The sequence below is a fragment of the Anomaloglossus baeobatrachus genome, chromosome 5 (assembly GCF_048569485.1).
Source record: "Anomaloglossus baeobatrachus isolate aAnoBae1 chromosome 5, aAnoBae1.hap1, whole genome shotgun sequence".
NCBI lineage: Eukaryota > Metazoa > Chordata > Amphibia > Anura > Aromobatidae > Anomaloglossus > Anomaloglossus baeobatrachus.
In genome coordinates, this window is record NC_134357.1 from 330,748,390 (window position 1) to 330,766,304 (window position 17,915).

The window sequence follows — 17,915 nt, forward strand, 5'->3', positions numbered from 1 at the left end:
AGCATACATGTTCACAGGCCTGTATGAACATATGCCTATATGATATACCTATACCATCATATGCCTACATGTTCATACGCCTATGTAGGCATAGTCCTACGTGATCATACACCTTTGTAAGCATATACCTATGTAAGCATATGCATGCATGTTCATATATCTTACCCCGTGCCTACATGTCTGTACCAAAAAAGAAAATGTGATCAAAGTTTGTTTTCTTTTAGATTTGTTCACAAGTTAATGACGCAGTTAAAAATCAACTGGAGCCGGTATTAAGAAGTCTGCCAGGTACAGTAATGAAATATAAAAATACCAAAAATACTTACATATGTTGTAAAAATCAATGACAAGTGTATTTATACATGTCTACAGATTATTGATAGGGAGACCTTGAAGCCATCCATTATTATGAATAGCTAGCATGTCATACTAAATTTCTACTGCAATAGCCACTGTAGAAGAAAGGTATGGCCAGCTAAGTCCTAAGGCTTCTGAAGTCACAATAATGGTATTCATATAGAATAAAGAAGAAAAATTCAGCTCACCGATCTTGCTGTCCACCGCTCCTTGTTCGGACCCAGCACACGGAAGGCTTGGCTGCCAAAAATACAGAATAGAAGAAAACTCCAGCACAGTCCTCAGGTTATAGATAAAATCCAATGTTTATTAGTAAATTTCCATAAAATGATACTGTGTACAGTATGCTTTATCAGTCTATTACCCCATCGATCTACGCGTTTCAACACTTAGTCTTAGTCATGTTCACATGAGGTCCTGAATGCCGGATTCCTAAAAGCAGCGCTCACACCCATGTTAATCACAATCATGTGTGCGGTGTCTCCAAACTTGACAGCTCGGAAAAACCTTACACACTAACCAAACAGAAAACATACAAGGAGTGAACCATATATAAAGGTGAAAAAATAAAAGTATATAAAGATCATTTATATATAATGTAATATAAATGATATATAGGAATGCAGATTTATATATATATATATATATATATATATATATATTGTGAGGTAGCGTGGTCGGCTGCGCGGCAGAAGACACGGGATCCAGGCACCAATGGTCACATCACACGGTTTATTGCCCAAACAAAAGTCTAAAACAGCACACATGTCTTTCTCTGGCAGAAACTCAGGGAGTTGTGTTCATTCCCTCACACTAGGGGCCCACGCCCATGTTCCTGTTTCCTTTTAACCCTCCTTTCAGCCTGCAGGGAAACCGCATTAACCCTGGAGAGGAGTTGCTTTCTATACATGGAGGGAGCACAACCGGGGCGAGACGTACCGGCCGTCATAGACAACCCCGGTCACAGTCTCACATACCCCCCCTCAGTTCAAGCGTGCGGGGTTGACCTCCCGCCAACAAACACGGGCCGCGGGACAAGGCATCGGCGTTGCCCTGCAACCTACCGGCCCGGTGTTCAACCGTAAACCAGAAGTTCTGCAGAGAAAGGAACCACCGGGTAACCCGGGCATTCCGTTCCTTGGCGGACCTCATCCAGACCAGCGGAGAGTGATCAGTCACCAAGCGAAACTGCCATCCCAGCAGGTAATAGCGTAGGGACTCCAAGGCCCACTTGATCGCCAGGCACTCCTTCTCCACTACGCTATAATTCCGCTCGGGAGGGGTGAGCTTCCTACTTAAGAAGGTGACGGGGTGTTCCTCCCCCTGAACCACCTGAGACAGCACTGCCCCCAGGCCGACCTCAGAGGCATCAGTCTGGACTACGAACTCCTTCCGGAAATCAGGGTTGACAAGAACGGGCTGTCCGCACAGGACCCCCTTCAGGGCCCGGAAGGAGTCCTCGGCCTGCGGAGTCCAGCGCACCATGACGGACTTCTTGCCTTTGAGAAGGTCCGTCAAGGGGGCCGATAGTCCCACAAAATTTTTTACAAACCTCCTGTAGTACCCCACGATACCCAGGAAGGCCCTAACCTGCTTCGTGGTCAGGGGTCTAGGCCACTTCTGGATCGCCTCAACTTTGTTAATTTGGGGCTAAATCACTCCTTGGCCTATTACGTAGCCCAAGTAGCGGGCTTCCGTGAGCCCCAACGCACATTTCTTGGGATTGGCTGTCAATCCGGCTGTTCGGAGCGCGTTCACCACCGCTTGTACCTGTTCCAAGTGGGTCTGCCACTCAGAGCTGTAAATAATGATGTCATCAAGGTACGCTGATGCATACGCCTGGTGGGGTTCCAGCACCAAGTCCATCAACCTCTGGAACGTGGCCGGAGCGCCATGTAACCCAAAAGGCAAGACAACATAGTGGAAGAGACCCTCCGGCGTAACAAAAGCGGTTTTCTCCTTGGCGGACTCCGTCAGTGGCACCTGCCAGTACCCCTTGGTCAGGTCGAGCGTGGTGAAATATCGCGCCTGTCCCAGCCTATCAATCAGCTCATCCACCCGGGGCATGGGGTAGAGATCGAACTTGGATATTTCGTTCAATCTCCTAAAGTCATTGCAGAACCTTAAGGAGCCATCGGGTTTTGGTATTAGGACAATGGGACTAGCCCATTCACTCCGGGATTTTTCGATGACCCCCAGGCGTAGCATTGTCTTCACTTCCTCTGATATGGCTTGTCTTTGAGACTCCGGTACCCGGTATGGCTTCAGGCGTACCTTCAGGTGAGGCTCGGTGACAATGTCATGTCGTATCAGACTGGTCCTACCAGGCAGCTCGGAGAAGACCTCGGGGTTCTGCTGAACCAGCCGTCTGGCCTCTCGCCTCTGTTGCTTGGTGAGGGCTTCTCCAATCCTTACTTCCGGTTCGTCCTCTCCGGAGGTCGCTGGAGCCGGGTTTGAACGACCCGAAGAGGAGGGAGATGGGGAAAAATCAACCATCAAGCTTTCCCGTTCCTGCCAAGGTTTTAACAGGTTGACATGGTATATTTGTTCAGGTTTCCGCCTACCGGGCTGCAATACCTTATAGTTGACCACCCCGATTCTTTCCTTTATCTCGTAGGGGCTTTGCCACTGAGCCAGGAATTTACTATCCGCCGTGGGGATCAATACCAACACCCGATCCCCGGGTTTAAAGGTCCGCACGGTGGCTTGTCTATTGTAGCGGCCGCTTTGCACGGCCTGAGCCTCCTGTAAATGCTCCTTCACAATTGGCATGACCGCGCTTATGCGGTTCTGCATTCCTAAAATGTGTTCAATCACACTTTTATGGGGGGTGGGCTCCTGCTCCTATGTTTCCTTTGCCAGGTCCAACAATCCCCGGGGATGTCGCCCGTATAACAACTCAAAAGGCGAAAACCCCGTGGATGCCTGTGGCACCTCTCGGATGGCAAACATCAAATAGGGCAGCATCATATCCCAGTCTTTCCCGTCTTTGGAAATCACCCTTTTGAGCATGGTTTTCAGGGTTTTATTGAATCGCTCCATTAAACCGTCCATTTGAGGATGATACACAGACATACGTAACTGCTTGATCTGGAGTAGCCGGCATAGCTCTTTGGTCACTTTAGACATGAATGGGGTCCCCTGATCCGTAAGGATCTCCTTGGGCAACCCCACCCGGCAGAACACAGCAAACAACTCCCGAGCTATAAGCTTCGCCGCAGTATGTCTGAGAGGTATCGCCTCTGGATACCGGGTGGCATAGTCAACGATCACTAGGATGTGTTGGTGCCCTCGAGCGGACTTTACGAGGGGCCCCACCAGGTCCATCCCTATCCTTTCAAAAGGGACTCCTATAATGGGTAACGGTACCAACGGACTGCGAAAGTGGGCCAGGGGTGCGGTAAGCTGACACTCCGGGCAGGTTTCGCAGAACCGTTTTACCTCCCCAAAGACCCCGGGCCAATAGAACCTTTGCAATATTCGCTCCTGCGTTTTCTTGACCCCTAGGTGGCCACTCATCAGGTGTTTATGAGCCAAGTCGAGGACCCGCCGGCGATATGGCTGGGGCACCACCAACTGCTCTACCCCCACGCCCCGTATTTCATCTACCCGGTAGAGTAAATCCTGCTTAAGAGCGAAATGGGGGTACCTTACCTGGGCACCGGGCAGCTGTGCCACCCCGTCAATTACTGTCACCCGACTCCGGGCATGTATTAATGTAGGGTCCTGGAGTTGGGCTGTCCCAAACGTATCCGGGGACGCCTCCAACTCCGGGATGGGCTCGACCATCTCAGCCTCTCCTGCCAATACCTCTAGGGGCGACCTATCGGGTTCACATTCTGTCCCTATCATGGGGACCCCTACGGCAGGCGTCCCGGATTCGGGATTGTCGGGCTCAGGTCCCGGACTGTCCAATACCTGAGGGGACGTAGGAGGCCCCTTCCATAGAGTCCAAAAATACGGCAGATCCCTTCCTAGGATCACGTCATAGGGAAGAGTGTTCATAAGTCCCACCTCATGTTGCACCTGACCGCAGGGTGCTGTGATGGTGACAATCCCCGTGGGATAGTCTCGGCGGTCCCCATGTATGCAAACCACCCCCACGGTACGTCCTGTGGCCTTTACTTCAGCCCTTAGGGTTGACCGCACAAGGGTCACTAAGCTTCCGGAATCCAACAAGCCTGTAACCGGACATCCATTCACCTGTATTTGGCACAAGTGGGGCTCAGTCTCCAGGGAGACAAGGTCCGCAGTACACACCGCCTGAGCATACATTGAACCCCGCCGGGTAACCCCACAATCCATGGGCTCCGTGGTGAGTGGACACTGGGCTTCCATATGTCCACCGCCAACATCTAATAGGGAAGGAAACCCCCTTGACGAGTTGTCGTTTAGGGTACATAGCCTTCCAGACCTCAGGGACGGCGGGCGCGGCCTCAGACGGGACAGTAGCGGACTCCCGCACCGGTGTCCGCGGTGGGTCCTTGGCCCGAGGCTTGGAGGGGCCGGACCGACGGGCGGCACGCAAAGTCTCAGTGTCCCGTATCAAGTCCTGCGTAGCCACATGTCGCTCCACCAGGCACACTAATTGGTCCAGGGTACTTGGGTCGCCCTGTCCTACCCACCGTTGAATGGTGACGGGTAAAGTGCGCACAAAGCGATCAACCACTACCCTTTCCACCATTTGCGCAGGGCTCAGAGTGTCAGGCTGCAACCACTTCTTTACCAGATGCAACAAGTCATAGGCCTGGGAGCGTACGGGTTTGACTTCCTCATAGAACCACTGATTTACCCGCTGAGCCCGTACATAGGTATTCACCCCCAACCGAGCAAGTATTTCGGCTTTCAGGGTCTCATATTCTATGGCGTCCTCGGTACAGAGGTCCAGGTACGCTTTTTGGGGCTCCCTCGTCAGATAGGGCGACAATACCTCAGCCCATTGGGGGGTCGGCAGCTTTTCCCGCTCGGCCACCCGCTCAAACACCGCCAGGAACGCTTCCACATCATCCCCCGGGGTCATCTTTTGCAACGCTTGTCTCACCGTTTTCCGGACGCTGCCGTCGTCACCCGGTCCCGGGGTTGTTGCTGCCGGTCCGGCACAGATCGACTTGGCCAGGAGAACCATCTGTTCTTGGTGCCTTTGTTCCTGCAATTGCAAGGACTGCTGCTGACAATCCAACGACCGGAGCAGGTGTGCATTGGTCTGTTGTTGCTGTGCATTAGCCTGTTGTTGCTGTGCATTAGCCTGAGCCAGCTGCTTTAGTATGTCCTCCGTGGCGTCGTCGGGTTTGGGCTGTAGTATAGCCGCTCGAATCCAGGACATGCGCTGCTGGGTCACCAGGGATGGATGCTACACCTCACCGGGCTGGCATGCCCGCATTCTCCACCATCTGTGAGGTAGCGTGGTCGGCTGCGCGGCAGAAGACACGGGATCCAGGCACCAATGGTCACATCACACGGTTTATTGCCCAAACAAAAGTCAAAAACAGCACACATGTCTTTCTCTGGCAGAAACTCAGGGAGTTGTGTTCACTCCCTCACACTAGGGGCCCACGCCCATGTTCCTGTTTCCTTTTAACCCTCCTTTCAGCCTGCAGGGAAACAGCATTAACCCTGGAGTGGAGTTGCTTTCTATACATGGAGTGAGCACAACCGGGGCGAGACGTACCGGCCGTCATAGACAACCCCGGTCACAGTCTCACAATATATAATATCCTCTAAGAGCAAATCTGCAGTTCTTCTAAAAAAAAACACATATTATAACAACTATTAACATCGAATTTAGATACATCAGAAATTTAGAAATTTACTTATTGCCATCTATAAAATTATGTTCTCAAGTATACTTCTGAAAGAATACCTATAATAATTCTCAAATGAATAATCAGGTATCGTTTTACCAAGGTACATTATATGGACCTGAAACAGAGTAATCAGCTAGTATTAATAGCTAGTCACATGTAGTATAATATGATTTTATGCTTTAAAGACTAATGTCTAGATGATAACAGATCTCTATATAGTAATTCCATTTATATCCGGATACTGTGGTTTCAATATACGTTAATTAGATATTATGGTAGAATCCCAATTTAAGAGGAATAAATCAATAACCAATTACAGGAATTCACATTAATATACTAATATAAGTGTCCCCTGCAATGCAAATCGGACCATATAATCATGCAGTAACCCTTGCCAAAAATATGATAGTTATTTTTTTTTATTTATAGAATACACATATATATAAAGAGGAGATTTATAAGAAAAAGAATAGATTGTATTATAATTTATAATACTTCTTATATTATTTAAACTAATGAGATAAATGAAAGAGTCCACAAAAGATCTACTAATAAGTCTCCTGACTGACAGTCAGTTGTCAATCTAATCAATAGTGCAAGATAAGATCCTGGCGATTGTTCATACTATGCGGATACCTAAACTCCAGGGTGAGGATCCAAAATGTTTCCCTGTTCAGGAGTTTGCTCCTGTGATCTCCACCTCGGGTCAGTTTGTGGACTGTTTCAATCCCATTAAACAGAAACCACCGATGTCCGCTCCATGTGTTTTGAAAAAATGTTGAGAAACCGCCAATGTAGAGGTTGGTCTTAAATGGTCTTAAGTGGCCCTGTTGTATTGTATACCACAATTGCTGCAAGTAATCAAATAGACCACATGGTCCGAGTTACAATTAATAAAATCATTAATCTTGAATTCCCTCACATTTTTTTAGAGATTTAAATATCCGCCCTTTTTCAACATAATCACATGCCTTGCATTTAGAAGCTCCACACTTGTAGAATCCCTTAATATTAAGCCAGGTAGTTCCGTTCTGTGTTTTATTATCATTGCTAGTAAAAAGACTGGGAGATAATAAATTACTTAACGTAGGAGCATTTCTGGCTATAAATTTAAATATCCGGCCTTTTTCAACATAATCACATGCCTTGCATTTAGAAGCTCCACACTTGTAGAATCCCTTAATATTAAGCCAGGTAGTTCTGTTCTGTGTTTTATTATCATTGCTAGTAAAAAGACTGGGAGATAATAAATTACTTAACGTAGGAGCATTTCTGGCTATAAATCCAATATCTTTTTTGATAATGGTTTTTAATTTATTATCTTCATTCAAAATAGGTATTTCCTAACAATATTACAAATTTGTGGGAATTGGTTACTGTAATTAGTTACAAAACTGATATTGTTCCTGGTTGTATTTTTCTTTTTCCAATTAGTATATAAAAGATCCTGTCCTTACAATATTTTTTTGCCCTCTTCAATGTACAGTTATAGTATTAGTTAATCTCGTACAAACCTTGTTTTCTTCTATCAATTAATCCTCATGATTAGTGCAGTTTCTCTTGGTGCGCATCAGCTCTCCCACAGGTATATTAATTTTTGTGTGTGATGTATGGCTGGAATTCGTTGTCAAAACTGAGTTACACGCCGTGGGATTTCTGTAAGGGGTGATAACTAATTGATTATATGTCCCAACAGATAATGATATATCCAAAACATTTATTTTTGTGGGGTGTGTTTGTAATGTTAATTTTAAATTTAATTCATTGGAGTTGCTATAGGTAGTAAATTCCCCGATCCTATCCAATGAACCAACCCATATAATTAGTAGATCATCCAGGTACCTGCCATACCAGTGGATGTTATTACAACATGGGTTGGCATCACTGTATAGAAACTCCTCCTCCCACCTCGCTATTACTATATTAGCAAGCGAGGGGTAGAAGCGAGCCCCCATACTAACACCCCTGCATTGTAGATAGTACCTCTATTTATAATTAGCCACTGAGCAAAAAAATTTTTTGAGATAATGGGTAGCAATCTTTCACTTACTCCGGAAAAATATTTTAAAATCTAACTTTTAATAAATCCACTAAAAGTGATATTTAATCACAAAGGACAAACAATAACCACAAACACAGAAACAGTGTGCATGGCCCTCCTGTTACATCATAGGATATGTATAGGCCAAACAGCAAATCGACTAATACCGCCACTGTAAAAGGACTTTTGTGACCATAGTCATAAGTGCCACTTAGATTAAAGTCCACTGATCAGTAAAGCAATAAATTTGTCTTAACTCGTTTTATACTAGTAAAACGGATTGTCTCACCAATTCATATGGGTGCCATTCCTTAAATCACTGGGGTCAATTAAATACCCCTATATAAGATCGGATGTATCTCCCAACGCGTTTCGTTCAGGAAAAAGAACTCATCAGGGGAGTCTCAGGTAACTCAAATCCTATAAGGTCCCATAAGGTATGAACCTGCCTTTTGCATGGCATGCTGTAACAAATATACAAGGTAAACATCAGCATGTCGGCCGTTCAATCATGACTACCAATGTAAGCAAAACTTACCAGTTAACATGACCACATCATATAGTCAATGTACGACATATCCAATTTCAGGTCCCACCAAGTAATTGGACCCATAGCCTACAAGAACATGCTGGAAGAAAATGTGCAAACCCACCATAAATGTCCGCACAACAAAATGCTGCTGTACAAACAAACGGATAGGAAACTCACCATGTGGCTGGAGCAGCCGTGCTCGTCAGTATCAATCGAACCACTGCACACCGCCCGTTTAAGTATCCCATTCTGTCTCAGCGTGTGATGAAATCGCCGCCCATCCGGTCACATGACCGCAATCAGATGCTACCACGTCATATTGTTTAAACTGGTTTCTATGGCGCCGGATCGCACCATGAAACAAATAGATATTCTTTGATCTTGATGTCTATGGCTCCTGTGCAAGTTCCCTCCTCTAGTAATTTTAGAAGTAAACTATTGTAATGGTTGGTAGGATTAGTTTTTAATTCAATATATGTGTTTGTATCTTGGAGATCCAATAGATTAAGTTTATAATATAAACCAGAATTAAGTAGGACAATCACCCCCCTTTGTCTGCTTGCCGAATTGTGAGGTCGGTGTTAGCCCTCAATTCAGATAATGCTGTTCTTTCCCCTAAGGACAGATTGTCTCTGTGGGGGAGAAACATCCTATTCAATTCAATGAAATCCTGAACTACCAATTCTTGAAATGTATCAAGTATAGGAGGACGAGATTGTGTAGGGTAAAATCTGGAATTTGATAAGGTAATTTTAGAAATACTATCTCTAGCATTGAAATCCATATCAAAATCTGTTTGTAACAATCTGAGATCCGTAAGTGCTTTCTGTTCATGAAAGAGAAGAAAATGAGTCCCCATAGATGGTAAATACCCCGAAACAGCTGTCTGTGGATGGATACCTGGCCTTGGTATTTCCCTTGTCATATCTTTAAACTTGTCAAAGAGTTGGATATTGACTAAAAGGGCCACTTAATATGGTGGTCATGGTGGTCTCCTAAAAAGAGCCACTCCTTGCTTGGGTCCTTCTCGGAGGGATATTTGGCTAGTTTCTGTGTCGAGACTCCTAACAGAGGCTCCACAGACTTTTTTGATTTCCTGAAAGTAATAGCATCTTAGGCGGGCTTTGCACACTGCGACATCGCAGGTGCGATGTCGGTGGGGTCAAATTGAAAGTGACGCACATCCGGCATCGCATGTGACATCGCAGTGTGTAAAGCCTAGATGATATGATTAACGAGCGCAAAAGCGTCGCAATCGTATCATCGGTGCAGCGTCGGCTGACGCGATGGTCCGATGTTGTTCCTCGCTCCTGCGGCAGCACACATCGCTGTGTGTGAAGTCGCAGGAGCGAGGAACATCTCCTACCGGCGTCACCGCGGCTTCCGTAGGTTATGCGGAAGGAAGGAGGTGGGCAGGATGTTTACATCCTGCTCATCTCCGCCCCTCCGCTCCTTTTGGCTGCCTGCCGTGTGACGTCGCAGTGACGCCGCACGACCCGCCCCCTTAACAAGGAGGCGGGTCGCTGGCCACAGGGACGTCGCACGGCAGGTGAGTGTGTGTGTGAAGTTGGCGTAGCGATAATTTTCGCTACGCCAGCTATCACCACATATCGCTGCTGCGACGGGGGCGGGGACTATCGCACTCGGCATCGCAGCATCGGCCTGCGATGTCGCAATGTGCAAAGTGCCCCTTAGAGTCATATTCCGTGCAAATTTGTTTAGGTCCAGAATTGTGTGGAAGACATCAAAGTAAGTATTATTTAGGAGAGAAACCCAGGCCTTTACTCAAGAGTGAAATTTGATTCTCTGAAAGAACATAACTAGAGAGGTTCCAAACCGGCACATTGAGTAATTCAGAGTGTAATTCAGAGTGTAATTGCGGGCGCTTGTTATGTTTTCTGCCTGCCCGTCTCTGACGTTTTTTGACTCATTCTTATTTCGCATATAATGGGTATTTTTAATTTCATTTTTGTAGGATTTAGAACGTGTGACAATATATGGTATTTCAACAGAAGAGGTAGAAGTATCCACAGTACCTTCAGATGTAGAGGCAAATGATGTAGTCTGCTCATTATCAGATTTATCAAAGCTTACTCTGTTGTAACTAGAGTAACGTTTTCTTCTTAATATGGAGCGGGGTCTGCTGTTCCGAGTATAGACCTCGTTTCTGGAGTAATCATCACTGTCACGTGTAAATTTCCTCTTTTTTATGTCCATTATATTGGATTCAAGTTTGTTCAATTTGATTTGTATTTTTTCATATGCAAATTTATATTTGTTACGTCCGGGTGGTGGAAACACTGGGCCGTACACCGGGTTCCCTTGGTGAGGCAGCCAGGCCGGTCACCCCGCCAGAGGGTCTTGATGCACGGCAGCCGAAGCACTACTGGTAGCAAGACAGTCCGTAGGAAGCGGGAAAGTAGCTGTCGCTGAGAACACGGAGTTCCAGAAAGCAGTCCGGATGACGAGGCTCAGGGTCCGAGGCTGGGTTGAAGGGTCAGACGGAATCCGGAACCTGCTGAGCGAGGAGACGGGTCACCAAACGGAGCCAGGGACTGGAGACTGGCGGAACTGCAGAGGTGGTGGAAGTTCCGCCGAAGTCACCGTCAGTAGGACTGGAACAGACGTGGTCAGGACCGGCTGGCGTGGCAGGACAGGCTCTGCGAGACAGACAGGGGTTAATACTGGACACAGCAATACGGGGACCTGAACTCCTAGCTTACTAAGCACGTAGAGCAGGCCCCGCCCACCAGGAAAGAGAAACCTAATATACCCTGTACCTGTCTATGCAATTTCCTGTTTCTAGGTGCTGGCCCTTTAAGAGAGGGTCAATGACCGCGCGCGCGCCCTAATGCGCATGCGCGAGGCCCGTGTGCCAGAAGCCAGTCCAGGGAGCGGTGCAGAGGAAGCAGGAGTGCCCGGGTGAGTCTCTCATGTCGCAGAGGGGCGCCGGGAGCGGGAAGCAGGACACATGGGGGGCGCAGATGAGGAAGGAGAGGCCGGGACCGGGGTGGTGAGCAGGGAACGCCGCCGGGAACCGGGAGGCGGACCACGGGGACCGGAGAGCGGGGCACGGGGACCGGGAAGCGTGACAATATTCCTCTGGATGGTTAATTTTTATGAGGGAATCCTTAATCTTTGATATATTGGTCTTGATTTGTGCCAGTTCTATTTCCTCTTGTCTGGCTATGAGTTGCATCAATTTGGTCGAATAAAGCCCGCTTTACACGCTACAATATATCTTACGATGTGTCGGCGGGGTCACGTCGTAAGTGACGCACATCCGGCATCGTAAGTATGATTGTAGCGTGTAAAACCTACGTGCAATTGCGATTGAACGAAAATCCGTTCATTGCATGCACGTCGTTCATTCCTCAAAAATTGAACGTGAGGTTGTGCAATGTTCCCGAGGCAGCACACATCTCAGTGTGTGACACCCCGGGAACATTGAACGACAGCTTACCTGCGTCCGTGGCTCCCGCCGACAATGCGGAAGGAAGGAGGTGGGCGGGATGTTTATGTCCCGCTCATCTCCGCCCCTCTGCTTCTATTGGCCGGCTGCCGCGTAACGTCGATGTGACGCCGAACGTCCCTCCCACTCCAGGAAGTGGACGTTCGCCGCCCACATCGAGGTCGTATGGAAGGGTAAGTACGTGTGACGGAGGTTAATCGTTTCTGCGGCACATTCAACAAATTGAACATGCCGCACATACGATCGGGGCGGTTACGATCGCATACGATATCGTATGCAAAATCGTAACATGTAAAGCAGGCTTAATAACAATATATTATTCCAATTTGAATTAAATTCTTCGTTATATTTGCAAGTTGGAAATTGTTTGATGCGTAAGCCCCTGGGAATCATATTTTTCTCTATGTATGTTTTAAGAGATGTTGAGTCCCACCAAGTTTTGAGTTCTTTTACCATGCTTCGTTCTAGGTCGAATATGTATTCCTGGAAAATGTCTTTATCCGCATTTGGCATTTGTTCAGAGCTGTTAAAAATTTGTGCCATTTTACTGAGTCTAGATGTTTAGTCCTCGGGCATGAAACAAATAGATGTTCTTTGGTCTTGATGTCTAAGGCTCCTGTGCAAGTTCCCTCCTCTAGTAATTTTAGAAGTAAACTATTGTAATGGTTGGTAGGATTAGTTTGTAATTCAATATATGTGTTTGTATCTTGGAGATCCAATAGATTAAGTTTATTGTATAAACCAGAATTAAGTAGGACAATCACCCCCCTTTGTCTGCTTGCTGAATTGTGAGGTCGGTGTTAGCCCTCAATTCAGATAATGCTGTTCTTTCCCCTAAGGGTACCTTCACACTTTAGCGATGCAGCAGCGATCCGACCAGCGATCTGACCTGGTCAGGATCGCTGCTGCATCGCTACATGGTCGCTGGTGAGCTGTCAAACAGGCAGATCTCACCAGCGACCAGTGACCAGCCCCCAGCCAGCAGCGACGTGCAAGCGACGCTGCGCTTGCACGGAGCCGGCGTCTGGAAGCTGCGGACACTGGTAACTAAGGTAAACACCGGGTATGGTTACCCGATGTTTACCTTAGTTACCAGCTCACACCGCTTAACTTAGCGTGTGCAGGGAGCAGGAGCCGGCACTGGCAGCGTGAGAGCTGCGGAGGCTGGTAACGAAGGTAAATATCGGGTAACCACCTTGGTTACCCGATGTTTACCTTGGTTACAGCTTACCGCAGGCTGTCAGACGCCGGCTCCTGCTCCCTTCACATTCAGGATTGTTGCTCTCTCGCTGTCACACACAGCGATGTGTGCTTATCAGCGGGAGAGCAACAATAAAAAAAGAACCAGCACTGTGTGTAACGAGCAGCAATCTCACAGCAGGGGCCAGATCGCTGCTCAGTGTCACACACAGCGAGATCACTAATGAGGTCACAAAAAACGTGACTCAGCAGCGATCTCAGTAGCGATCTCGCTGTGTGTGAAGTACCCCTAAGGACAGATTGTCTCTGTGGGGGAGAAACATCCTATTCAATTCAATGAAATCCTGAACTACCAATTCTTGAAATGTATCAAGTATAGGAGGACGAGATTGTGTAGGGTAAAATCTGGAATTTGATAAGGTAATTTTAGAAATACTATCTCTAGCATTGAAATCCATATCAAAATCTGTTTGTAACAATCTGAGATCCGTAAGTGCTTTCTGTTCATGAAAGAGAAGAAAATGAGTCCCCATAGATGGTAAATACCCCGAAACAGCTGTCTGTGGATGGATACCTGTCCTTGGTATTTCCCTTGTCATATCTTTAAACTTGTCAAAGAGTTGGATATTGACTAAAAGGGCCACTTAGTATGGTGGTCATGCGGATAAATGTCTTTATCCCCATTTGGCATTTGTTCAGAGCTGTTAAAAATTTGTGCCATTTTACTGAGTCTAGATGTATAGTCCTCTGTATTGGGCATGTGGTTAGGATTAGATTCCGACATGTTAGATAAGTCCCTGATACATATATAAGTGAAATATTCACTGATCGGGAGCACGAAGCCGTGAGGTACTGAGTAAAGACTGATAAATCATCCTGTACACCGTATCATTTTATGGAAATCTACTAATAAACGTTGGATCTTATCTATAACCTGAGGACTGCGCTGGACTTCTATCATGGTATTCATATAGGGGCATTGTGACTACCTCTTTGTTGGTGCACTGTACTTAGTTTTGTTATTAGAGCAAAATAACCAGTCCTACATATTGACAATGTCTTTGACTTTGATATATGGACAGTGGGCAATTTCCAGTATCTACAACATCTAATATATAAAACTTATATAAAATTTTCTCTCTCTGTCTCTCTCCCACTTTCCCACTCTCCCTCTCTCTCACTCTCCCTCTCACCACCAAAATCATGTTAGCTGACACATAAGCTGTCTTGTACTAAAAATGTCCTTCGTTGCCTATAGCAACCAATCACAGCTCTGCTACTATTTTGCTACAGGCCATTAATAGCTCTGATTGGTTGCTATAACCTTAGTACAAGACAGCTTATGTGTCAGCTAATATGATTTTGTGAGAGAGAGGGAGAGTGGGAAAGTTGGAAAGAGACAGAGAGAGAGAAAGAGAGGGGGAGTGGGAGAGAGGGGGAGTGCGAGAGATGGGGAATGGAAGAGAGGGGGAGTGGTTGAGTGGGAGAGAGGGAGAATGGGAGAGAGTGGTGGAGTGGGAGAGAGGGGGAGTGGTGGAGTGAGCGAGGGGGAGCGTGGAAAAGGGGGAGCATGGAAGAGGGGGAGCATGGAAGAGCGGGAGCATGGAAGAGGCTGAGAGTGGAAGAGGGGGGAGTGGAAAAGTGGCTGAGAGGGAGAGAAAGAGAGTGTGATAGTGGGGGAGAGGGAGAGTTGGAGAAAGGGGGAGTGAGAGAGAGGTGGAGTGAGAGAGAGGGGAAGAGGGTGGGAGAGTGGCAGAGAGGGGGAGAGAGAGAGAGAGAATGAGAGTGGGAGAAGAGGAGAGAGGGAGAGGGGAAGAGGGTGATAATGGAAGAGATACTACAGGTACTACAGCTCGTTGGTAATAAATGTGATATTTGAGATCAACTAATGGAAATCAGACTACTGTTGAGATTCGGGAGGAAGGAAGCATTTTTGATTTTGATCGGTAATGGAATCTTACTTATGTGGAAATCTTCTGTAACATATAAATACATAAAAAATAATATATATATATACATATATATATATATATATATATATATATATATATATATATATATATACAGTATATATACAGTGCCTACAAGTAGTATTCAACTCCCTGCAGATTTAGCAGGTTTACACATTCGGAATTAACTTGGCATTGTGACATTTGGACTGTAGATCAGCCTGAAAGTGTGAAATGCACTTTAGCAAAAAAGAATGTTATTTCTTTTTTTTTTTTTTTTTTTTTTAAATTGTGAAAAGTTTATTCAGAGTGTCATTTATTATTCAACCCCTCAATCCACCAGAATTCAGTTTGGTTCCCCTAAAGTATTAAGAAGTATTTCAGGCACAAAGAACAATGAGCTTCACATGTTTGGATTAATTATCTCTTTTTCCAGCCTTTTCTGACTAATTAAGAACCTCCCCAAACTTGTGAACAGCACTAATACTTGGTCAACATGGGAAAGACAAAGGAGCATTCCAAGGCCATCAGACACAAGATCGTGGAGGGTCACAAGAATGGCAAGGGGTACAAAACCCTTTCCAAGGAGTTGGGCCTACCTGTCTCCACTGTTGGGAGCATCATCCGGAAGTGGAAGGCTTATGGAACTACTGTTAGCCTTCCACGGCCTGGACAGCCTTTGAAAGTTTCCACCCGTGCCGAGGCCAGGCTTGTCCGAAGAGTCAAGGCTAACCCAAGGACAACAAGGAAGGAGCTCCGGGAAGATCTCATGGCAGTGGGTACATTGGTTTCAGTCAATACCATAAGTAACGTACTCCACCGCAATGGTCTCCATTCCAGACGAGCCCATAAGGTACCTTTACTTTCAAAGCGTCATGTTAAGGCTCGTCTACAGTTTGCTCATGATCACTTGGAGGACTCTGAGACAGACTGGTTCAAGGTTCTCTGGTCTGATGAGACCAAGATCGAGATCTTTGGTGCCAACCACACACGTGACGTTTGGAGACTGGATGGCACTGCATACGACCCCAAGAATACCATCCCTACAGTCAAGCATGGTGGTGGCAGCATCATGCTGTGGGGCTGTTTCTCAGCCAAGGGGCCTGGCCATCTGGTCCGCATCCATGGGAAGATGGATAGCACGCCTACCTGGAGATTTTGTCCAAGAACCTCCGCTCCTCCATCAAGGATCTTAAGATGGGTCGTCATTTCATCTTCCAACAAGACAATGACCCAAAGCACACAGCCAAGAAAACCAAGGCCTGGTTCAAGAGGGAAAAAATCAAGGTGTTGCAGTGGCCTAGTCAGTCTTCTGACCTTAACCCAATTGAAAACTTGTGGAAGGAGCTCAAGATTAAAGTCCACATGAGACACCCAAAGAACCTAGATAACTTGGAGAAGATCTGCATGGAGGAGTGGGCCAAGATAACTCCAGAGACCTGTGCCGGCCTGATCAGGTCTTATAAAAGACGATTATTAGCTGTAATTGCAAACAAGGGTTATTCCACAAAATATTAAACCTAGGGGTTGAATAATAATTGACCCCCACTTTTATGTTGAAAATTTATTAAAATTTAACTGAGCAACATAACTTGTTGGTTTGTAAGATTTACGCATCTGTTGATAAATCCTGCTCTTGTTTGAAGTTTGCAGGCTCTAACTTATTTGCATCTTATCAAACCTGCTAAATCTGCAGGGGGTTGAATACTACTTGTAGGCACTGTAGCTATTATGATAGATGTTAAACTTTATATATGTATGATTTATTTTATAGTTACTTCTAAAATTGATGATGTTGCCTCTATTGATTACTCTTTGACGGGACCTCCAATTGTGAGCGCTGATTATCTGGATGTACAGCTGAAGGTACAATATGAAAACAATATCCTATAATTCTAGTCAGTGTTGGATGAGACACACCCATTCAAGTCTATGGGTGCAAAAAAAAATGATTTTTTATGATACATTGCACTTCTGTAGAATAGGAAACTGTAAATGGTCTTGCAAATGATTATTTACTGCTATTGTGAAAAAAACTCATTGCACGCAAATAACAGGTGACAAAAAAATCGACTCACGTTTCGGGATGAAAATCAGACAGATATTTTATACGTTTGTGTGAACCTACCCTCATTGTTGATAATAAAAAAGTTAAAGTGTTGCCTTGAAACACAATATTTACCTGCAACTATAGGGTTAATCTGCAGGTAAATAGTGTTAAACCCTGTGCAGCTATTTTACTAGAAGTATGGCTACAGGGAGAAAATGAAGTTTTATTCTCCCTGTAGCTGGTGGCGTCCAGTTACTGGGGCGGCGCAGGGAGCAGTTTCAGTCACTACTCACTATGCAATGTGAGCAGCTGTAATCACTCCTTGGCACTTTGACAGCCCCCTCCACAGCATATTTGTGCAGGGCGTGTATGCAGAGCTGGCTATAAAATTACTGGGGATTGATTAAAGTCTTGTGCACTCTATAGTAAGTGGTGACTGGAAACGCTTCCTGCACCGCCCCAATGATGCAGGATTTAAATGCAATTTACCTGCAGATTAACCCTATATCT

General features: G+C 46.0%; 1 protein-coding gene across 1 annotated transcript in view; it reads left to right on the plus strand.

The window, feature by feature from the left end:
• Nucleotides 1–17,915, plus strand: part of LOC142310074 (bactericidal permeability-increasing protein-like) — a 115,555-nt gene that overhangs the window by 59,027 nt on the left and 38,613 nt on the right. Inside the window, exons 6-7 of the mRNA XM_075347541.1 lie at nt 225–288; nt 17,130–17,221. Of these exons, the coding sequence (XP_075203656.1) occupies nt 225–288; nt 17,130–17,221 (156 nt within the window). The remainder of the gene's footprint in view (nt 1–224; nt 289–17,129; nt 17,222–17,915) is intronic.